Source organism: Oncorhynchus clarkii, chromosome 21 (genome assembly GCF_045791955.1).
Source record: "Oncorhynchus clarkii lewisi isolate Uvic-CL-2024 chromosome 21, UVic_Ocla_1.0, whole genome shotgun sequence".
Taxonomy (NCBI): domain Eukaryota; kingdom Metazoa; phylum Chordata; class Actinopteri; order Salmoniformes; family Salmonidae; genus Oncorhynchus; species Oncorhynchus clarkii.
Window position 1 is genome coordinate 21,809,500 of NC_092167.1, and position 25,227 is coordinate 21,834,726.

General features: G+C 41.4%; 1 protein-coding gene across 1 annotated transcript; it reads left to right on the forward strand.

Moving 5' to 3' along the window:
- The first annotated feature begins 456 nt into the window (after positions 1-456).
- On the forward strand, positions 457-24,675 carry LOC139378756 (ATP-binding cassette, sub-family D (ALD), member 2). Its single transcript, XM_071121229.1, has 10 exons — positions 457-1,569; positions 1,918-2,098; positions 4,467-4,588; positions 8,695-8,863; positions 16,617-16,711; positions 17,326-17,471; positions 18,710-18,855; positions 19,647-19,731; positions 19,928-20,053; positions 20,949-24,675. Exons 1-10 carry the CDS (start codon positions 634-636, stop codon positions 21,160-21,162), a joined length of 2,220 nt encoding a protein of 739 aa, XP_070977330.1. The 5' UTR covers positions 457-633; the 3' UTR covers positions 21,163-24,675.
- Positions 24,676-25,227: the final 552 nt, after the last annotated feature.

A 25,227-nucleotide genomic window follows, 5' to 3' on the forward strand; every position in this document is an offset into this window, starting at 1 on the left:
GCCATGTATTTTATCAGCACTTTTGAATGTATCTAGCAGTATAAAAGAGGTGACCGTTGTTGAGTTTTTATGAAACATAGCTAGCTAGCTACTAGTGAAACTTTTTCATGAAGTAGCCGATTATAATGATGCTTCAGCTGAGTTGACAGGTACAGCGCGTGACACAAAGATGCTGGAGCCAAGCCAACAGACGTCAAATAAATGACGTAAATGACGTAGCTACTATGTCCCTCTCAGATATGAGAGAGACGTTGGTAGTAACCATGTTATAACACTCTATAACAAAATAACATTATTATTGTTTCAATTATGACATTAGTTTATTAAGTGTACTATACACAGATGCTGGGCAAATAGTCACGATACAGTATGTACAGTAAAACGTACAGTAGGACCTCATTTTAATATGTCACTCACAACCGATCGTGTCTTTCCGGGGTGTTGCCCAGATAAAACACTGCCAAACCAAATGACGGAAATACTGGAACGTAGCTAGCGGTTGAGTTTTCTAGCTGAAACATCGCACCATTGTATGAGGTAGATTGTTTTTCCATCATGATACTAACTCCCGGTGGATGTAGAACGGAATAACATCAAAGAAGACTAGCTCTTTGATCGCTTTGTAGGGGAAAGATGTCCAATATACTTGATGCGGCGTCCAGAGTGAAATGGGACCGGGCGACTGCAGCGAAGCGAGCTATCTTTCTCGCGGCCGCTGCCTATGGGTTGAAAACCCTGTACCCCATCGTCTGCAGACAATTCGTGAAACGGAAAGAATGCAAGAATAGGGGGGGGTCTAAAGGAGAGGAAAATGGCTCGACGGTGAAATCACAAACAGATGCACTGAGTCATAAAAAGTCACCTGGTGTAAACGCTGAATTTTTTAAGCAGATACTTGAACTCATTAAAATTCTCTTTCCAAAGCTTGTCTCCAAAGAGCTTGGATTGCTGTCTCTGCATTCGGTCGCGTTGATTTCCCGGACGTTTCTGTCTATCTATGTCGCAGGCTTGGATGGCAAGATTGTGAAAACAATCGTTGAAAAAGAACCACGAAGCTTCATCATCCAGCTGATGAAATGGCTCCTTATTGCTATCCCGGCCACATTCGTGAACAGCGTTATCCGCTACCTGGAATGCAAGCTGGCTCTCGCCTTCCGCACACGGCTAGTGGACCATGCCTACACCACCTATTTCACAGACCAGACCTACTACAAAGTTAGCAACATGGACGGGAGACTGACCAACCCGGACCAGTCTCTTACCGAGGACGTAATGATGTTTTCCCAATCCGTGGCGCATCTCTACTCGAACCTCACTAAGCCCATCTTGGATGTGATACTCACCTCCTACACTCTCATCCAGACGGCCCGGTCCAGGGGGGCCAACGCCAGCGGACCGACCCTGCTGGCTGGGTTGGTGGTGTTTTGCACGGCCAAGGTTCTGAGGGCCTGCTCGCCGAAATTCGGAAAACTAGTAGCTGAAGAGGCCCACAGGAAAGGCCATTTGCGCTATGTGCATTCCAGGATCATTGCCAATGCAGAGGAGATAGCCTTCTACAGGGGCCACAAGGTATAGGAGGAAGGATGCATGGAGGATTTTGCATGCATAGTCACTATGTATTTATTACAATAGAAATACCCATGGGTTGGATCCCTTTGAGTTGGATCCAATGCACACCCATGACATCATATCCAATTCCCAAAAGTGATTTTCAAACATTTGATTGACAGCCTCCTTATATGCACTTGTTTTAGATAAGACTGTCTCCAAGAGCAAAATAACTCAAATGCAATGTGAATGTAATGTGAAAACTATTGTAGTACATTTGTTGTAAATGTGCTATACTGTGTATGCTAGGTACTTGTGTGACTGCAATGTAAACTGGCTGTTTGTGTCTGTCTGTCCTGTGTGTGTCAGGTGGAGATGCGTCAGCTGCAGAAGTGCTACCGGGCCCTGGCGGAGCAGATGAACTTGATCCTGTCCAAGCGTCTGTGGTACATCATGATAGAGCAGTTCCTCATGAAGTACGTGTGGAGTAGCTGTGGACTGGTCATGGTGGCTGTGCCCATCATCACAGCTACTGGCTTCGCTGACAGCGGTAATGGTCATCACGACATCATCTTGTTTTCTTCTAAACCCTCTTGTTTTAGAGTAGTTAGTTGTAATGGGAATAGTTGTAATGGTTTATCTCTGTTTCTGCATACCAGTAGGTAGCCTATTCTGTCCTTCATTTGAACCGACTGACATTTGATTCTATTTAGGTAATTTTGTGCTAATCTCACAAAGCCCAAAAAAACAGTCCCTCTTAATTTGCGTATGCCACATACAGTTGAAGTTGGAAGTTTACATACACTTAGGTTGGAGTCATTAAAACTCGTTTTTGCACCACTCCACAAATTTCTTGTTAACGAACTATAGTTTTGGCAAGTCTGTTAGGACATCTACTTTGTGCATGACACAAATCATTTTTCCAACAATAGTTTACAGACAGATTATTTAACTTATAATTCACTGTATCACAATTCCAGTGGGTAAGACGTTAACACACACTAAGTTGACTGTGCCTTTAAACAGCTTGGAAAATTCCAGAAAATTATGTAATGGCTTTAGAAGCTTCTGATAGGCTAATTGACATCATTTGAGTCAATTGGAGGTGTACCTGTGGATGTATTTCAAGGCCTACCTTCAAACTCAGTGCCTCTTTGCTTGACATCATGGGAAAATCAATAGAAATCAGCCATGACCTCAGAAAAACAATTGTAGACCTCCACAAGTCTGGTTCATCCTTGGGAGCAATTTCCAAATGCCTGAAGGTACCATGTTCATCTGTAAAAACAATAGTACGCAAGTATAAACACCATGGGGCCATGCAGCCGTCATACCGCTTCAGGAAGGAGATGCGTTCTGTCTCCTAGAGATTAAAGTACTTTGGTGCGGAAAGTGCAAATAAATCCCAGAACAACAGCAAAGGACCGTGTGAAGATGCAGTAGGAAACAGGTACAAAAGTATCTATATCCACAGTAAAACGAGTCATATATTGACATAACCTGAAAGGCCACTCATCAAGGAAGAAGCCACTGCTCTAAAACCGCCATAAAAAACAGACTACGGTTTTCAACTGCACATGGGGACAATGATCGTACTTTTTGGAGAAATGTCCTCTGGTCTGATGAAACGTAAATAAAACTGTTTGGCCATAATGACCATTGTTATGTTTGGAAGAAAAAGGGGAGGCTTGCAAGCCAAAGAACACCATCCCAACTGTGAAGCATGGCGGTGGCAGCATCATGTTTTGGGGGTGCTTTGCTGCACTAGGGACTGGTGCACTTCACAAAATAGATGGCATCATGAGGCTGGAAAATGATGTGGATATATTGGAGCAACATCTCAAGACATCAGTCAGGAAGTTAAAGCTTGGTGGCAAATGTGTCGTCCAAATGGACAATGACCCCAAGCATATTTTCAAAAGTTGTGGCAAAATGGCTTAAGGACAACAAAGTCAAGGTATTGGAGTGGCCACCACAAAGCCCTGACCTCAATCCTATAGAATATTTGTGGGACGTTCTGAAAAAGCGTGTATGAGCAAGGATTGCCTACAAGCCTGACTCAGTTACACCAGCTCTGTCAGGAGGAATGGGCCAAAATTCACCCAACTTTTTGTGGGAAGCTTGTGGAAGGCTACCCGAACCGTTTGACCCAAGTTAAACAATTTAAAGGCAATGCTACCAACTACTAATTGAGTGTATGTAAACTTCTGACCCACTGGGAATGTGATGAAAGAAATAAAAGCTGAAATAAATAATTCTCTCTACTATTATTCTGACATTTCACATTCCTAAAAATAAAGTTGTGATCCTAACTGACCTAAGACAGGGAATTTTTAATAGGATTAAATGTCAGGAATTGTGAAAAACTGAGTTTAAATGTATTCGGCTATGTAAGCTTCCGACTTCAACTGTACAGTAGTAGCTGATCAGCATGTGTTACCCCACAGGAACCAAGAACTTTGTTGTGTTGTGCTGGTTAGGGTATATTCATCCTATTGTCCCTATTATCCTGTTAGCTGCTAACTAACTGAATGCTACTGTTGTCTCCACCAGTGGAGGTTGCTGAGGGGAGGACAGCTCATAGTAATGGCTGGAATGGAGCTCTAACCACTAGGCTACCCTGCCGCCCCGCAATTAAGGAGCCACCAACCTTCTGTGTTCTCCACCCCAATTAGTGTCATGCACACTGATAATATGGCAACTGTTTGGTTTTTGGTCACAAAAAACGAGCCGTCATTACAGTCTTGCTGGTCTAACCACAGAATGGATCTGTTCCATTTCAGTCTTTAGCCCCTTTCCCTAGTTCCTAGGCCCTTCCTTAGGCCATGCCCCCTAGGAGTTCACTGATCAGAAAGCCAAGGGGCTAGGGGCCCAGTATGTCATCTCATAGTGTCTCACCTTAATTTCCCCTCTCACAGAAACCGCCGACGGTCAGACTCAGGTGCTGGTGAGCGAGAGGACAGAGGCTTTCACCACCGCACGCAATCTCCTGGCCTCTGGAGCTGACGCCATCGAGAGAATCATGTCCTCCTACAAAGAGGTGACGTCTCAGTCTTCTCTGTCCTCTCTTCTCTCTCTCCCTCCTTCTCTTCTCTCTCTCTCTCTCTCTCTCTCTCTCTCTCTCTCTCTCTCTCTCTCTCCTGTCTCGTCTCCTCTTACATTCAAGTTTCATTATAGAGTGATAGGACAGTGTTAGAGTGAGCCACTAGACCCACTCATGACAAGAGGACTTTCAAACTGTCTGTCAAGGTTGCAGACCAACATGAAGCAGCACCAAAGAAGGGCCGGGCCGTGCTCATTCATTGAATCATAGGGACGTAATCCCTTATTTTAATCCCAGAATGATGATGTCTATTCATGCATACATATTTTTAGCAGTGATTTATTTATGAGTTACCAGAATTTGGCCCAAAAGGACATTTTATGTCCCCCATCACAGTGCTGATTTGAACGTTGTCTGTGTTGGTTGTCATATGCTCACTTCAATATTTGTGAAAATGACAGTTATATCTACGGTATTACATGGATGTGAGAAAAGGGCTGATGCACAAGAAAATGTGCACTGGTTCACTCTGTGGGGGAGGGTTGACCTTTCAATAAGAGGAATTGAGTATTGTTGGTGTCAGACTGGTTTTTGTAATCCTTTGCCTTGCAAATCAGACCGCTGTCTCTGTCTTGGATCTACAGTATCACACTTCCTGCTGAAGGTTAGGCTACTTTCAGTCATATCCCATACAGTGTGGAGAACACACAGAGTATGAAAAAGGACAGAATGTGATAATTAGGCTGTTTTTTTTGGATGTCACCCAACAAGTATGTGCATACAGGGATTGTTGCTGTGTGTTGCTGTGGCACCCTAAGAGACAGGCAGTGCCTGCCAGAGATACATTCCTGAGGTAATATTCACTCACTGCAGCTCACCCTGCAGCTAGCCTATCGCAGTGTCTGAACAGGGCCACACACCCCAATAGGTTATGTAATAGTATGGTATGTTATGCTGCATGGGCACAAACATTCAGACAGACACAGGTAGTACACATTACGCTGTCACAGCACACTGTCTGAACACAGCCTGAGACTGTGGCGGTCATGACATTTTGTCCGCCGGTGATCGTCAAGCAAATAACTGCCGGTCTCACGGTAATTGACCGTTAATTCACATAAACACATTTAGCATCTTCTGGCTTCCACACACAAAGCCTACTGTCACAGATCCCCCCCCCCCCCCCGGTACTGATGCTCATTCTGTTCACCAGTTCCGGAGATCTACGTCACAAAGGCTTCACTGAACGGGATTTATTATCATCAACCCCGGACTGTCTTGTCTGATTACACACCCCTGGTTTCCATTTCTCCTGATTAGTATGTTATATATTGTCGGTTGTTGTTGCCATGTTTGTTGGTGGTGTGAGTACCTATGCGGTTGGTGCAGCTGTTATGCTGCGTGCTATATATATTGTGTATTACGGGTATCGTCCCGTGTCGGTCAACAAGGTTTACCCTCGCTCCTTTGTTTGGGTACAGCCCAGTGTTTTTGTATACGTGTTTGTTTTGGGTGTATTAAAAAAACCCTATTGTGTATCGCTGCGCCTGTCTCCTTTATACCAGCGTGACACCTACAAGCCACCTACAAGCCACTGTTGCATCTGCATTTTAAAAAGTCTAAGAAATCCATGTATTATAGCCTACACCATCTACACCAATACATCTAAAGAAAGAGAGTCATACACTCTATTTATAAACTACTAGTAATTTATTGAGTAAATCACCAGGTGGTTCTATAGGCTATGCAATTGCGCGAGAAAACAAAGGGATGGCCACTATTAAAAAGAGGAGGATCCCATCAGCATTCTATAGGCTGGGCCTACTATATTTATTTCTCAACTTTCCTAATATTAAGCACATTGTTTATCTTTACAACAGGAGTATAGCCGACCTGGCTGGCATGAAAATGAAGCAAGGGAAACGTGTCCTCCATTCGCTAATTAAGTGCATAGATGACTCGCTAGCTACTTATGGTGAACTTGAATGAATGTTATCCACAGTCAGCACATCTCTTAGTTGTCAATCAAATGTATTTGGCATTGATAAAATGGGAGGGCAGGCAGGCAAGTTCCCATTCAGTTATCAATATGTGGGTTGGGACAAGCATGCATTGGCAGGCCAGCTGCAGGAGGACTAGCAAGCTACTATTCCCCATCGTTTATCAGTGCAATTTTGATGGCCACTGAAAAAGTTTGAGAGGGTTTATATAATGTTCCCTAATTAGATTTTAGCTCCTGCCACTCTGGCTAGCATTAGTTGTTGATCTTGTTGATGTGCATAGGCATACGAGGGCTACCATTTCATGGTTGTTTGATCAATAGGATTTTAAAGTTCCCAAATGTAAGAATCCAGTGGTATTTACATACGGTATTTGCAGAAATCCATTCAGGTGAATTTAGTGGCTTTTGTCGAATGATTTCTAATGATCTAAAGTTGCGCTGTTGCTACTGCCTGTAAACACACAGTCCAGTTCAAAGTGAATGATCGTCAGGCCCATGTGGCAAATGGCTTGTTTGTATATAGGCCTACTGTAGCTCTGATTGGCTATGGCGCGCAGGTCTGCGTAGACTCCGGTCCTGGACAGGACAGATGTGTTTATTCTGTTTTAATTACTCCAGCATCTTAATTGTCCAAACACACGGCCGCTTTCCCACTCTATATGGCTATAGAAATGTCACAAATGCCTTACTACATCATTCCCAAACATTCTATGAGTTTATGAAAACGTGAAAAATTCTCGCTTGTCAGAAAATGTTTTATTTTTTTTATTTTTTAAATGTCATATTCTTCCTGGGGGTGTACAGATTTGAACAAGATTGAATATTGTTCAAGTGCTGTCACTTTAAGGCTTTCCCCCTGTGCCACTCTGCTGGCTGGCTGGCTTTGCCTAGCTGTGAATAAACCTCCATCTGGTTTATAATTATAATCCTACACCAGGGAAGACTACACCTAGTAGCCCTCTCTCCCAGGAGAGAGTTAACACAGCCAGCCAGCCAGCCCCAGAGGCTGCCTGCCACAACCCATGTAGCCTGTCTGGCTGGGTTCAGCTCCTCATTACCAATCCAACAGCACCCTAACTAACCTGGAAGAGATCTCCTTGAAATGTTTGAGGTTTTGCATGCAACTCAGTTAAATCACGTATATATGACTGATTCGATTTTTGTCGGCATGCAGCACTGTAGACTGTGCATCCTCTGTAATGTCTAGGCCAAAAAAAAAAAGGTGCTATCTAGAACAAAAAAAAACGCTTCTTCGGCTGTTCCCATGGGATAACCTTTTGAAGAACCACTGTTGGTTCCAGGTAAAACCCTTTTGGGTCGCAGTCATCCAGGCTGTATCACATCCGGCCGTGATTGGGAGTCCCATAGGGCGGCGCACAATTGGCCCAGCGTCGTCTGGGTGTGGCCGGGGAAGGCCGTCATTGTAAATAAGAATTTGTTCTCAACTGACTTGCCTAGTTAAATAAAGGTAAAAAAAATGATTATAAAAAAAAAAAAATAGAACCCTTTCCACAGAGGGTTGTACATGGAACCCAAAAGGGTTTTTACCTGGAACTGAAAAGGGTTCTCCTATGGGGACAGCTGCAGAACCCTTCTAGAATCCTTTTTTCTAAGAGTGTACAGCCATCCCATTATACAGGCTATGTTATCTGTAGGAAGGCCCCGGGCCATCATCAGTACTGTGTGTTCCCTAAACACAGATACAAGCAGCTATTAAAAAACAAAAACAGCCATTGTTTAGAGTCATATTAAGCTATGAGTGAAAATGAGTTGCATAAATTATACAGAGGGCTTTTGCATCATCTGATCAAATAATGTCCCTTCACCTTGTACTGTTATCCTGACCAGATTTTCAGTGCACACTGCAATACACTGCTATACACGAAGCTCTGCTGCTGGCTGCTCCCGTAGTTCACGTGCATTAATGTAAGTGTTTTCCCAAAGACACACACACTGCTCTTCTTTGTAAGCATCTACTTTTGGGCAATGGTAGGGAACTCTATTGGGTAAGATGACCTAACTGACCCCTTTCTGTTCAGTCTGACTCCAGTGTTATTTACCTCAACGAATGACCTCTGACCTTTCTGGTTGTCTGTAATAGGTCACAGAGCTGGCAGGCTACACAACGCGCGTCTACAACATGTTCCTGGTGTTTGGCGAGGTGCAGAGGGGCATGTACAAGCGCTCGTCCGCATCTACCACGGGAACAGGAGAGAAGAAGAACGTGGCCAGGCCAGAGATGCACATCGATGGGCCTTTGGAAATCAAAGGTAGACTGTCTGAGATGTTAATCATTTAGTACACATTTGTCCAGCGGATACACATACACATTCTGAGACACTTAAATGTCATGCTATTCCCTATTCAGTACACAACTATACCATAGTATACCACTTTACTACAGGGGTTGGTGGTAGCATCTGGGTTAGAGAGGCGGGCCAGTTTCCTGGTAACCGAAAGGTTGCCGGTTCGAATCCCCGAGCTGCATGCAGGGAGAGAGCCAGCAGCCGTAGGGTTACCAGCCTCAATGATAATTGTGCATCGGTAACGTCATTATTCGCGATTCATTCAGGATATTCCGTAATCACGATAGCATCCACATGAATGAAGAAGTGTTCAGAAACACAATCTATTCTTATTTACAATAAAAGGGACTCCAAAATGACACAATATTTACCATTCATTTCTATTGGGCACAAAATAATCTGAAACAACCAAAATAAACAGCAAATGCATCCAACAAATTTGTAGTCACAAGATTGATGTAGTTGTTGCGTGGTAGTAATACTGGATCAAATACTTTAATACACATTTAAGTGATTTTGTCCCAATACATTTGGTTCCCTAAAATGTGGGGGGCGGCAATGTACAAAAGTGCTGTAATTTCTAAAACGTTTTTCACCCGATATGGATGAAAATACCCTTAAATTAAGGCTGACAGTCACTTTAACCTCGTAGTCATTGTATCATTTCATATCCAAAGTGCTGGAATACAGAGACAAAACAACAACGAAAAAGTTACTGTTCCTATACTTTTGGAGCTCACTGTATATGCACAAATGTTGAGCAAACTCACTATCCAACTGCAGCTTGTTGCCTTACAATTGTACGTTGAATCAACTTTAATGCTATTTTGTTGAGCAAACTCACAATCCTATTGCATCTTGTTGCTTTACAATTACAGTATACGTTAAATCAACATATTTTTTTAAAGGTTACAGAGAGACATAGCGTCCGCCCCAAATGGCACCCTATTACCTATATAGTGCACTACTTTCAGTGTTTCTCCATATTCATTTACCAGTGGCAGGCCACCGCTTCTAAATCGTTGCCGCATATATATATAGTTGAAGTCAGAAGTTTACATACACCTTAGCCAAATACATTTAAACTCAGTTTTTCCACAATTCCTGACCTTTAATCCTAGTAAAAATTCCCTGTCTTAGGTCAGTTAGGATCCCCACTTTATTGTAAGAATGTGAAATGTCAGAATAATAGTAGAGAGAATTATTTATTTCAGCTTGTATTTCTTTCATCACATTCCCAATGGGTCAGAAGTTTACATACACTCAATTAGTATTTGGTAGCATTGCCTATAAATTGTTTAACTTGGGTCAAACGTTTCGGGTAGCCTTCCACAAGCTTCCCACAATAAGTTGGGTGAATTTTGTCCCATTCCTCCTGGCAGAGCTGGTGTATCTGAGTCAGGTTTGTAGGCAATCCTTGCCCGTACACGCTTTTTCAGTTCTGCCCACAAAATTTCTATTGGATTGAGGTCAAGACTTTGTGATGGCCACTCCAATACCTTGACTTTGTTGTCCTTAAGCCATTTTGCCACAACCTTTGGAAATATGCTTGGGGCCATTTGCGACCAAGTTTTAACTTCCTGACTGATGTCTTGAGATGTTGCTCCAATGTTGCTTCATTTGCAAGCCTCCCCCTTTTCCCTCCAAACATAACGATGGTCATTATGACCAAACAGTTCTATTTTTGTTTCATCAGACCAGAGGACATTTCTCCAAAAAGTACGATCTTTGTACTTTGCAGTTGCAAACCGTAGTCTGGCTTTTTTATTGTGGTTTTGGAGCCGTGGCTTCTTCCTTGATGAGCGGCGTTTCAGGTTATTTCGATAAGGACTCATTTTACTGTGGATATAGATACTTTGTACCTGTTTCCTCCAGTATCTTCACAAGGTCCTTTGCTGTTGTTCTGGGATTGATTTGCACTTTTCGCACCAAAGTTTGTTCATCTCTAGGAGGCAGAACGCGTTTCCTTCCTGAGCGGTATGGCGGCTGCGTGGTCCCATGGTGTTTATACTTGCGTACTATTGTTTGTACAGATGAACGTGGTACCTTCAGGCATTTGGAAATTGCTCCCAAGGATGAACCAAAACTATAGTTTGTTAACAAGAAATTTGTGGAGTGGTTGAAAAATTAGTTTTAATGACTCCAACCTAAGTGTATGTAAACTTCAGACTTCAACTGTATGTATACAGTACCAGTCAAAAGTTTGGACACACCTACTCATTCAAGGGTTTTTATTTATTTGTACTATTTTCTACATTGTAGAATAATAGGGAAGACATCAAAACTATGAAATAACACATATGGAATAATGTAGAAACCAAATAAGTGTTAAACAAATCAAAATGTATTTTATATTTGAGATTCTTTTAAGTAGCCACCCTTCCTTCGCCTTGATGACATCTTTGCACACTCTTGGCATTCTCTCAACCAGCTTCATGCCGTGCCGATATTTTTTTCTATTCAGCGTATATAAAAAAGAAATCGCCATGGTAAAACGTTTTCAGTGTGAAGTTAAATGACTAAAACAGAGAAAGTATGTATAAAAGATAACGGATCTATATATTAAAAATTAAATATGGTCATCTTTGAGAACTGACAATCACCAAATTAAAGCTAGACAGTCAGGCAGAATCTAAAATTCCCAAAATTGCATGGCATTATGCATAAGTGTGTAGAATTGCAGGAAATTTGCTCTAATCGGCACATTTTCCCTCAGCCACATGGCAAAATGTATAAAATTGCAGGAAATTTGCTTTAAAACTTAAATGTTTTCTCTCCACCCCGTGACAGAATGTGTAGAATTTTAAAACAGCTACATTTGTTCTCTGCGGCCAGGAGTAGGGCCTCTAAAATGTTCAGTCGCCTGGAGTGACAAGTTACAACATATATCTGTATCACTTTATGCATTCAGTCTTTTGGGGGGTTTCAATTAGGTACAGTACGTTGGGAAAGTATTCAGACCCATTGACTTTTTCCCAACTTTGTTACGTTACAGCCTTATTCTAAAATGTATTAAAGAAATGTTTTCCTCATCAATACCCCGTAATGACAAAGCTACAACAAGGTTTGAGAAATGTTTGCAAATGTATTAAAAATAAAAACAGAAATACCTTATTTACACAAGTATTCAGACCCTTTGCTAAGAAACTCGAAATTGAGCTCAGGTTTATCCTGTTCACATTGATCATCCTTGAGATGTTCCTTCAACTTGATTGGAGTCCACCTGTGGTAAATTCAGTTGATTGGATATGATTTGGAAAGGCACTCACCTGTCTATATAAGATCCCGCAGTTGACAGTACATGTCAGAGCAAAAACCAAGCCATGAGGTTGAAGGAATTGTTCTTAGAGCTCCAAGACAGGATTGTGTTGAGGCACAAATCTGGGGAAGGGTACTAAAACATTTCAGCAGCGTTGAAGGTCCCCAGGAACACAGTGGCCTCCATCATTCTTAAACGGAAGAAGTTTGGAACCACCAAGACTCTTCCTCGAGCTGGCCGCCTGGCCAAACTGAGCATTCGGGGGAGAAGGGCCTTGGTCAGGGAGGTGACCAAGAACCTGATGGTCACTAGGGTTGCACATTTTGGGGAATATTCAGAGGTGGAAACTTTCCGTGAGAATTAACGGGAATATATGGGAATATATTGGAATTTATGGAAATATATGCAAGTTAATATTAATGCATTTAAATCTAGATGTTTTTTGCATTGGATATATTTACCATATCATATGGAGACAGAAACATAAACCCTTTACCGTATCATAAGTAGAAGTAATTGCAAATTATTCAATCCCTTCCAATAGAAATTTAAAAAACGATTTAGTTACGAATTGAACTTTAATTAAATGAGTTGACTCTTCACATGAGATGATTTCACTGAACAACAAAGTAAGGGAATATTGAATGATCCCCAATGACCCATCACATCTCCCAAAAACATTTGTAAAATGAAAGTCTAGAAACTAAGGCTTTGGTTATCTTCCTCTCAGGCTTCCATGTCTTCTCCCTGGACCTCCTCAATGTCCACCTCTTGAACATCAGACTCTGAGGCCTCATCTTCACTGTCACTTTCCAACCTTGTTAAGGATGGCTCGTTGTCAGGAGCAAAAAGCCCAAAATTTGTCCGGATGGCCACCAATTTTTCAACCCTTGTATTAGTCAGCCTGTTGCGTGCTTTGGTGTGTGTGTTCCCAAACAAGGACCAGTTGCGCTCTTAGGTGGCTGATGTTGGTGGGGTTTGGAGGATGATGGAGGCAACAGGGGAAAGAGCCTTCGGTCCACAAAGTCCCTTCCACCAGGTGGCTGATGAGATATGTTGGCACGACTGCCATATTGCATCTCCATCCCAAAGCTCTTGCTTGGAAGTGTACTTCGCCAGATTGCCAAGAACCTTGCCCTCATCAATGCCAAGATGGCGAGACAAGGTAGTGATGACACCATAGGCCTTGTTAATTTCTGCACCAGACAGAATGCTCTTGCCAGCATACTTGGGGTCAAACATGTACGCTGTGGCATGTATGGGCTCCATGAAGAAGTCTACATGCTTTTTGATGTATTTCAGAACTGCAGTTTCCTCTGCATGGAGCAACAGTGAAGTGGGCAGGGCAGTATGGATTTCTTCTCTTACATCTGCAAGCAGAGTCTGAACATCAGACAGGATTGCATTGTCTTCCTCAATCCGTGGATTGGCTACTGCTATAGGTTCAAGGTGTTTCAGGCTGCTTACCACTCTCCCAAAATACATCATCCAGGAGGATCCTCTTGATGGGGCTGTCCATATCGGCAGACCGTATAGTAGTGTGGGCTCAATAGCATCTCATTAGTGTGCAAGATATTGAGAATCAGCTGTACATGTGATGGAAGAGTGCACTGCACATGTGATGAAAGAATGCACTGTGCATGCAGAGGGTTGCAATTCCATTGAATTGGGGATAACCAAAATATGCCACAAGACCTAGAAATGCCTTATGTGTATCCCTCAAAAAAGGTTCACTGTTATAAGCTAACTTTTTTGATGAATTTAATCAAAATTCCCAAAATTCCCAATTTACTGGAAAGTTTCTGACCCTTTGCAACCCTAATGGTCTCTCTGACAGAGCTCCAGAGTTCCTCTGTTGAGATGGCAGAACCTTCCAGAAAGGCAACCATCTCTGCAGCACTCCACCAATCATGCCTTTATGGTAGAGTGGCAAGACGTAAGCCACTCTTCAGTAAATGGCACATGACAGCCTGCTTGAAGTTTGCCAAACGGCACCTAAAGGACTCTCAGACCATGAGAAAAAAGATTCTCTGGACTGTTGAAACCAAGATTGAACTCTTTGGCCTAAATGCTAAGGGCCACGTCTGGAGGAAACCTGGCATCATCCCTACGGTGAAGCATGGTGGTGGCAGCATCATGCTGTAGGTATGTCTTTCAGCGGCAGGGACTGGGAGACTAATCAGGATCGAGGAAAAGATGAATGTAGCAAAGTACAGAGAGATCCTTGATGTAAACCTGCTCCAGAACATTCAGGACCTCAGACTGGGGTGAAGGTTCACCTTCCAACAGGACAACGACCCTAAGCACACAGCCAAGACAATGTAGGAGTGGCTTCGGAACAAGTCTCTGAATGTCCTTGATTGGCCCAGCCAGAGCCCGGACTGGAACCCGATTAAACATCTCTGGAGAGAGCTGAAAATAGCTGTGTAGCGACGCTCCCCATCCAACCTGACAGAGGATCTGCAGAGAAGAATGGGAAAAACTCCCCAAATACAGGTGTGCCAAGCTTGTAGCGTCATACCCAAGAAGACTTGAGGCTGTATTCGCCAAAGGTGCTTCAACAAAGTACTGAATGGGGACTGTAAATGCAGATGGGCCATCCCAAGCCTCAGCCTATTCATTTCAGGCTACAGGTTCTAATGTTTTTAAAGGGAAAATTATATTTCAGATGGTGTCAACATAATCATGTATTCTTTCATTTTGGAGTAGAATGTTCTTTTCAAAAGTCACCAGAAGTGACCTTGTCGCAGACCTCCCCCCCACGCTAACTTTGCCACCGCTTCTGAAAAGAATCCTCATAGGAAACACTGACTTTTGACCAGAGACCTATGGGCCTTTGTCAAAAATAGAGCACTATAAAGGGAGTAGGGTGCAATTTGGGACACAGCGTAAACTAATCCTGTGCAGTGTATCTTTATTGCTGTTTTTTCCGACCATCTTGGTCAAATTACTCAGCTGTAATCATGATATGTTTTGTTTTATTTTCACATACACCTGATATTTTTTTTTATTTTTATTTTTTTTATTTCACCTTTATTTAACCAGGTAGGCTAGTTGAGAACAAGTTCTCATTTGCAACTGCGACCTGGCCAAGATAAGGCATAGCAGTGTGAACAGACAACACAGAGTTACACATGGAGTAAACAATTAACAAGTCAATAACACAGTAGAAAAAAGGGGAGTCTATATATACATTGTGTGCAAAAGGCATGAGAAGGTAGGCAAATAATTACAATTATGCAGATTAACACTGGAGTGATAAATGATCAGATGGTTATGTACAGGTAGAGATATTGGTGTGCAAAAGAGCAGAAAAATAAATAAATAAAAACAGTATGGGGATGAGGTAGGTGAAAATGGGTGGGCTATTTACCAATAGACTATGTACAGCTGCAGCGATCGGTTAGCTGCTCAGATAGCAGATGTTTGAAGTTGGTGAGGGAGATAAAAGTCTCCAACTTCAGCGATTTTTGCAATTCGTTCCAATCACAGGCAGCAGAGAACTGGAACGAAAGGCGGCCAAATGAGGTGTTGGCTTTAGGGATGATCAGTGAGATACACCTGCTGGAGCGCGTGCTACGGATGGGTGTTGCCATCGTAACCAGTGAACTGAGATAAGGCGGAGCTTTACCTAGCATGGACTTGTAGATGACCTGGAGCCAGTGGGTCTGGCGACGAATATGTAGCGAGGGCCAGCCGACTAGAGCATACAAGTCGCAGTGGTGGGTGGTATAAGGTGCTTTAGTGACAAAACGGATGGCACTGTGATAAACTGCATCCAGTTTGCTGAGTAGAGTGTTGGAAGCAATTTTGTAGATGACATCGCCGAAGTCGAGGATCGGTAGGATAGTCAGTTTTACTAGGGTAAGTTTGGCGGCGTGAGTGAAGGAGGCTTTGTTGCGGAATAGAAAGCCGACTCTTGATTTGATTTTCGATTGGAGATGTTTGATATGGGTCTGGAAGGAGAGTTTAGAGTCTAGCCAGACACCTAGGTACTTATAGATGTCCACATATTCAAGGTCGGAACCATCCAGGGTGGTGATGCTGGTCAGGCGTGCGGGTGCAGGCAGCGAACGGTTGAAAAGCATGCATTTGGTTTTACTAGCGTTTAAGAGCAGTTGGAGTACATCGACAGATTTTTTTTTACCATGTCAGCCCGGTATTCGAACTAGCCACGTTTCGGTTAGTAGCCCAACGCTCTAACCGATAGGCTAATACTAATGGTGAATGTGTGCATCTGGACATACTCGTCACTAACACAGCTAGTTAGTCAGTTGGCTACATCCTCAGTATCTACAGCTGCACTTTTTTTTTTACACTTTCTCACACTTTTAAAAATGCTGCCTCACATTTTTCTGGCAGCCACATGTACTCTCGTTGACTGAACTGATCATATGAATTATTGATCGACACACAATGACTGATTTCTCCTTTGTTTTTTGTGTCGGTCTTCTGCAGGAAGAGTCATCGATGTGGACAATGGCATTGTGTGTGAGAGTGTCCCTATCATCACTCCCAATGGAGACATAGTGGTCTCCAGTCTCAACTTCAAGGTGAGAAAAATCACAGCAAAATCCTGGGCGATGTTCAGTGGTGATGAAACGTTTTCAAATGAAGTAAAAAAAATCTAATTAAGTCATATCTGAACTCATCCAATAAGAAAACAGATTTTTGTTTTCCATTTCCAGAGTGTTGTGAAAGTGTGTCCTACTGAAGATCCTGCTCAGCATCCTACTAAATGTTGATGTGTGACACACAAATATAGTGATGTGTCACTATATTTGCCTAACTCTCTAGCCATCTTCCCCCAGGGTAGGGTTGTACATGCTTTTGTTCTTTGTTGTGTTACCGGGAAGTTAGCTCACTTTAAAATTTGAATTTATTTTTGAAGTGAACCCTGGCCAGGAAGCACACATGTAGTAATCACACGTACACACACACACACACACACACTAAATTGCACGGTATAAAATAAGGAAGGTATGGCTTCCTAATACTCAACATAAACCATGTCAAAAAAATATGTAGGGACTACATAGAATCAAGTGATTCAGACTAGTCTGGCTTTTCCAAACTCTTGTCATGGGTTGTTCGACACATCAGCTGTGATGAGACTATTCAGTACTCCAAGGCTATAACGTGTGTGTGTGAATGCTGTTTCTTGCAGGTGGAGGAAGGTATGCACCTGTTGATCACAGGTCCTAACGGCTGTGGGAAGAGTTCTCTGTTCAGGATCCTCAGTGGGCTGTGGCCTGTCTATGGGGGGCTGCTGCACAAACCCTCCCCACAACACATGTTCTACATACCACAAAGGTCAGTGGTTGTCACTGTCACACACATCCTTATGCCCACACATGAACTGACTCTGACACACATGTACCCATGATGTAGGATCTTCATTTGATCACTCTTTTGTTGCTGAGAATTTTCCTGCACGGCAGGAAATGCAAACTTGTAGGGAATTCAAGGTTTTGAAAAAAGCTTCTAAAGTTTGTAATTACCACTTTAAAATATCAGACTTGATTTTCCCTAACAAATTTTTTTATAAACTCCTACAAAAAATGTCCATGAATTATAATCCACATAATAATTCACATTTCCTGTTGCTGCAGGATTATTTTCCTGCTGTAGCAAACTGGCTCAAATTAAGATCCTACATTTGTACATGTAAGCTTGCATAGAGGCACACACACAGGCATGCACGGATGAATATTCTGTATGAATGCACACACACACACTCTATACACACAGTGAAAGGTATTGAAAATCAGCAGTAGGGATACTTACCCTCTAGACTCAGTAACTGAATCTCCATGGAGAGTGAGAGAGAGAGAGAAACCAGACCTTAGAGTAGTGAAATATTTACCAGATCTCCCAGGTGTTTGACGGCTTTTCAATAATCCTGAAACGTGACACACACACACTCACAGATTTGTATTGCTATCCTTGTGGTGGCCAAATAATTGAATCCCATCCAAATTCCTCTCTTCCCTTACCCCTAAACCTAAATCAAACCTTAACCTCACCATAACCCTAAACTTACCCTAAGCCTAACCTTAACCCCTAACCCTAAAACTATATTAAAGCCTAACTCCTAACCGTTAACCCCTAACCCTATCCCCAACCTGAATTCTAACCCTAATTGTAACCCTAAACCTAACCCCTAAGCCTAAAATAACATTTTTCCTTGTGTGGACCGGCAAATGTCCCCACTTGTCAGAATTTTCCTTGTTTTACTATCCTTGTGAGGACTTCTGGTCCCCACAAGGATAGTAAAATAAAAACACAGACACACACACACACACACACACACACACACACACACACACACACAGTTAAATGTATTCAAAATAAGCAATAGCTAACCTTACCCTCTAGACTCTTCATGGAGAGTGAGAGAGAGAAACCAGACCTTAGAGTCGTAAAACATTTACCAGATCTTCCAGGTGTTTAGACGGCTTTACTGGAATTGTGAAACATGACACACACACACACACACAAACGTTTTTACCTAAATGTTGTGTCTCCCCCCTCCCTCTCTCTCTCCCCAGGCCATACATGTCCATTGGAACCCTGAGAGACCAGGTGATCTACCCAGACTCTCTAAAGGACATGCATGACCGAGGCTACAGAGACAAGGACCTAGAGGTCATACTGGACATCGTTAACCTCAACCAGATAGTGACCCGCGAGGGCGGTAAGAACCCGGGGAGGGGCAGTGAAGGAAATACGATCTGAGTCAGCCTGGAAGAAAAAAGGTTGCGTGGGTCTGAAGGCGTAGTAACAGGTTCACTTTGAAAAGAGGTAGCTGAAGCCTGACAAAACTCCCAGTGACCTATTTTTAAGCCATTTACCCTTGAGATGAATGATATGGTTTCCATGGGGATTCCCTAACAACAACAGACATGTATTGAATGGGGCCGTCTTAGTTCCGCTAACACATCCTTCCTCAAAACGTTTTTGTGTCTCTTATGCGCAGTCTGTAGTGCATTTGACCACTCAATAAGTTATTTCTGTATTTTTCTAGTGGCATCAGTCTATCCCTCTCTATATCATTGGTTTTATTAAGGAAATGTAGAGTGTAGTTTAATTGGAGACCAGTGGTCCTGTTATTCTCCAACAATCAGCTCTATCTTTAATTATTTGTTACTTTTATTTCTTATTCTGATTTTTTGTTGGTGGTGTTTTTGTAATAAATAAAAAATTACTGCATTGTTGGTTAGGGCTTGTAAGTAAGCATTTCACTGTAAGGTCTACCTACACCTGTTGTATTCGGCGCATTTGACAAATACAATTTGCTTTGATTGTGAGCGTGTTTGCGTATTTCTCCTATTGAATATTCTTGAACTTTCACCACAGTTGGTACCACGGTTACACACAATTTAAACCCTTTGCGTTGTTCTTATTCCAATGGAGAATAAACTGTAGTCAATGACAGTACTTCCGATATTAGCTGACTGTGATGTGTGTCTGTTTATCTGTGTGTAGGTTGGGATGCAGAGATGGACTGGAAGGATGTGTTGTCTGGGGGAGAGAAACAGAGGATGGGCATGGCTCGCATGTTCTACAACAGGTGAGACTTGGCCTGCCATCTTAGGCCTTCTTATACCCTGTTGGAAAAACATAATAGTAGATATTTAGAGGTGCTGTTGATTGAATAGCCCATATTCCTCTCTTGTTTGATAGCTGATTGAATGGTGGCTAGTTGATTTAATTCATTGTTCATTAGAGAGTTATAAATTACTAAATTCCATTTTCTTGTGTGTCAGGCCAAAGTATGCCCTGTTGGATGAGTGCACCAGTGCTGTCAGCATTGACGTGGAGGGAAAAATATTCCAGGCTGCAAAGGATGCTGGGATATCATTACTGTCAATCACCCACAGGCCTTCCCTCTGGTAAGAGATATATATCATATCTGGACCAGTCTGTCCAGCCCAATTCTGATATTTTCTCCACTAATTGGTATTTTGATCAGATCTTTTCACGTCAGATATTTTTCAGAGCTGTTCCGATTGGTCAAAAGACCAATTTGTGAAAAAATATCAGAATTGGGCTGCCTGTGTAAATGCAGTCATCGTGTCTCTTCCGACAGCCGCTGTGTCTCCCCGATACTTAGGCAGAGCACCATGAGAATGGCAAGCAAGACTAGTCAGATAGTTTCTTCAATGTGTAATATTTTATGCCGCTTTTTGTCTTGAAGCACACAGATTCTGTACAGAACACTGTAGAACAGTTTTAAAGGAAAACTGTATAGAAACCTGTAGAAAAATAAAAAAGGAAATGTAAAAAAAAAAAACTATGCTAAACATCAAGCAAATGCACCACTAGTTGTCACGTCAGCAGTGCTCTGTTCTGTATTTTCTCCGAGTTAGCCTCAGGCATTAAACATGATTGCAGCGCAAACACAAACAGTACTACCACAATATTGTGCAAGTCTGTTCCTCTCAGGAGATTGCTGCTGCTATTTAGTTGCTTGTTTAACCTTAGCAGTCACTTAATAACCCTATGACATTTTCCACAACATGACATGACACTACAAGGCTGGGCACAGCACAAAATAATCACAACATAACTGCAACCAGAATAGAACAGAAGACATGCACCATCATTAACACTGCAATAATGTTTCATAACATAACACAACCATAAGGCCAACGACAATTGTATACTATTTGGAAATAATGTTGTGCTTGGACTGGATAATGAATGAATTAAAATGAGAAACCTAGCGCAACCATGAAATAATCCCATCCTTAACCCATATTCTTTCTCTACTTTTCATACCTACAGGAAGTACCACACCCACCTGTTACAGTTTGATGGTGAGGGAGGATGGAGGTTTGAGCAGCTGGACACCGCTACTCGTCTCTCCCTGACCGAGGAGAAACAGCGCCTCGAATCCTCACTTGCAGGAATACCCAAGATGCAACACAGACTCAACGAACTCTGTAAGATCCTGGGAGAGGACTCAGTCCTCAAAACAGCCGACGCAGCGAAGGACTGAAAGAAGAAGAATTAAAGAAAGAGCGAGATGGATGTTCAGGAAAGTCAAAGTATTATTTTTCTTTGTTTCAACGCACACCGACCGCATATTCCCATACGTTTCCAGTGTTGGGGTTGAATTTGAAGAATTCCTCAACAATGTTGTTTTATAGATGTTTTCATCGCTGGAATAGTTGAGACTTAAAATCTCTGACAAGCTGAGACTCACATTTTATTTGCTTGAACAATGAAGTAAAAATATTGTTCATTTTTAGCACTTTACTCAAGTTGAGGAAATGTAAATTGTTATTACCGTTGTAGTTATCAAGTGAAGTAGTAGGCTTATGTTTTTTTTGTGAGACGGTATTTTCCTTATTTTATTGTGTAGATTTGTTTGTGTTAATAAAAAACGACTATGTACAGGAAAAGGCTCAAAGCTTTCCATAAAAAAAAATGCGTAGTTTTGTGAGACATGTTTAAAAGATTGACGTTTCGGCATTTAATCGCCTCCTACGTCAGTCTTTAAAAACTGGTCTAATAAAACGTTTTAATTATGGCGAGCGAGCGTTTACCTGTCCAATGATGTCTACAAATGTTTTTATTTAACCTTGACTCACTTTGGTTGAGCACATCTTTATATAAAAAAATACTAGAAAGGTAATTGGATGATATCAAACAATGATCATCCGAGTTTTTACAATCATATGAAGTGATTCATTAAGGTTAGGCTAATAAGCATACAGTTTTAAAGGTAGCCCAGCTGGTCAAATTTAAAGTACAATAAATGAGTGTCCCCTTCTGTTATCTCAGCCACTGGCTCTGGGTTATGTCATAAGGACATCTTCCTTATTGCATGACTGAATGTGTTTTTCACAGGTTTTCTCCTCAGAACTGCAGTATAGTATATATTCAAAATACCTCAGTAGCTTTCAAGTTATCTGGCTCTGCATTTTAAATAACACCCTTCCCTAGACCGATATAGTGCACTACTTTGACCGCAGGCCTGATTTGCCTTTGTTAGTGGCTAAGAGATGGTTATCTTAGGAACTATTATTGGACATTAGTGCATAAGTGACAGCTGTTGGTCTGTTGCAATAGGCTTCTGGTTAACTGAACAAATACAATGGATTTCAAGGCATCCTGTCTTGTCTCCAGCAGAGCACAGCAGGAATTGGACTGGGCTCGCTCACACAAACGCACACACAAGAACGCTAACGCACACACACAGATCACCTGGCAAAGCCCTCCTCACTGTCACGGGTAATATCTGTGGAACAGGATGTTTTGTGTCGTCTCGGTCTGCAATCTTCACCCCTATAAGAAATATGTCACATCTTCAGCAAGAGGTTTACATTGTGTTCTACGATAACCGCTGTTGTTTTCCGTTGTGGTTCAGTACGGTTTACTTGGTTGCTGAGTACAATTAACTGTTACCTTGTTATATCCACCCACACTACAATCAGTCTAGTTCAGCAATTCATATTTGTTATCAGCGACTTATCTCAGACTGTATACTGTGAACTTTGTTGTTACTTTTTTTGATAATGTCATAAAATGTATTTTTAATGTATGCATTTTAGAGTTTGATAATGCTGCCTCTGTTCAAACCTGTGTATGTACAGTAAATCTTCTGCTGAACAAAGCTGTCAACTCTGCTGAGGTTACTATATGTCAAATCCAAGACCAGTCCTTCTAGTACTGTAGCCTTATAGCCTGGCTGTGTTAGTGCATCACCTATACCAGGGTTCTCCAACTGGCGGTCCGTGGACCGAATTTGGCCCGCAGGTGATTTTATTTGGCCCCCCCAAGAGCAAAAAAAAGTGTATTTTATTTTTTATTGTTTGACATAAAAGACTAAAAACACCAGCAAATCAGCTCCTAGTGATTTACATTTTGGAAATGTCAAAGTATTCCCAAGCATAATAGATATATGTGATCGAATACAGATGTAAGCAAGGTTTGAAATTATTACGTTAAAGTCAAATATTATATATGTTTGGGCTTCTTGCCGTCAATTTGCAGACTTCAAATTATCTGTAATTATTTTCGGCCTCCCTGACCAGCCATTCAAGAAAAAAATCAGTGGCTGAATCTAGTTGATGATTCCTGCCCTATACTGTATTTTCAATCAGTAATACCTACAAACACTGAGTATACTAATTGGGTGGCACATAGTAGTGCTTGGTTATTTGTTTGGCTTATACCCTGACTAACAACATCAGTGTCACAGAATGAAATCAGTAACTGCAATGGCAGAATATTTACACTTGTTGTACACATACAAGTGTAGAACAAGTGCAACTACTATATTTTTACCACTACATCTCAGACTAAACTGTCTTAAAGAGAAGTGACATGGAAAAGAATGTATGTAAGTTATAAATATGTAAACTATATATTGTAATGTTAATATGGTACTTATATTTGCCTTTGCATGGAATGGGTGAGTGTGAGTGATGCCTCAATCACATTATATTTGAACTGTCTCTTTCAATCATTGCTAAACAGAGAGCATTGTGGGAGGATAAATAAAATAACTTGCACCGTGTATAGTTAGTTGTTCATGGAAGTAAAGTATTGGACTTTTGTAATATACTTGGGTATAACTACTGTTATAAATAGGTTATAAGCCTGAAAATAACCTACATATTCAGGCTTATCCTCATTCTTTGGGATTCTAACTAAATACTTTGTGTCTTGAAATGGACACCTGACATAGTAAAACCTGATTTGACTGTACTTGTAAAAAACAAAAATCTGTGTTGCTCAGCCCTGTTGATCGGAAGTATCTATAGTATACTACTGGATGAAACAGTGTCTTAAAGTGACTGAGAATAGTATGGAATGAGTAGAATCAAGAGGTGATGCTTGAAACTACATGAAAACATGTATACGTGACCGTGAGTTAGCTATCTAACCAATACTATGGATCAAAGTCAAACAAAATCAAATATACTTTTGATATTCTATAAAATTGCAACTGTTAAGTTATGCCTACTCTAGTATGTTCCCACAACACTTTTACTTACTAACAATTCATGGATACAATTCTTTTGTCATTTTTTTAAATAAGTGGAACATCCAAATGTAATGTATTTGACGTGTATCATAGCATTTTACTTTGTCATAGGCAATTCATTCAATTTTGGCAACTGTGACAATTTATGTTTGATTTGCAAAATGGTTGTTAATTTAATGGTACCTCTTGTAACTAATGCATGTGTTGTGTCATTATTTTATTAGAGTAATTTATGTTATGTGAATGGGGTCTGTATTGTGCTATAGGCCTAGTGATGCTGTTTCAGTCAAGAAAGACATGGGACTGACAGACAATGAGGCATTTGTCTCCCCTCTTTTCTAGTCTCCTTTTGACATTTTTATGGTGAGAAAACAGACTAAATGTTTTAATTAAGCCCACCTGTTCTGGTACTGTTGTTCATTCTGCATGTGAGGATGTGCACTGAGTGTTCATTCACATCAATGTGAAAATGTATTTTCCTGTAAATAAAATAAGACAACCACTAAGACTGAAAAACTCAAGTAATTGACTCATTCATTGGTGTGTTGTGTTATTAGTCAGCATTTTGTGGTTGGTTGCTTATTCCAGCCTCAGAGTACAGGGGCATTCAATGTAACGTGTATCTGATGCCATCTAGTGTATAAAGACGGAAATTATTTGGATCAAACTGCACTTTTATAATCTTAACCAATGACCACACGATGCTGCCATGCTCCATCCATACACACGTACATCAGTAATGTCATTGCAACACTAACTATTAGGCCTACACAATTTGGTATTTCACAAATATATTCACGTTAGATTGGAATGTCAAACTGTATGGCTACATACAATATGCTAATGCTCTTCGTTTTTAATTAGATCGGCGGTTTTTTACTGCATTGGACGTTTTAAATTGCATTGCAGGTAACAAGCTGGTGTGATTGTTTGAGACTCAGCTAGTGGCCATCAATAATCCAACATATTCCATCAATTGGCCTCTATAATTGGCCTTGAGAAGGTTACATTCGTAAGAAAACGATATACATTCACTTTAATGATTACAATGAACGGTGTTAAAAAAAT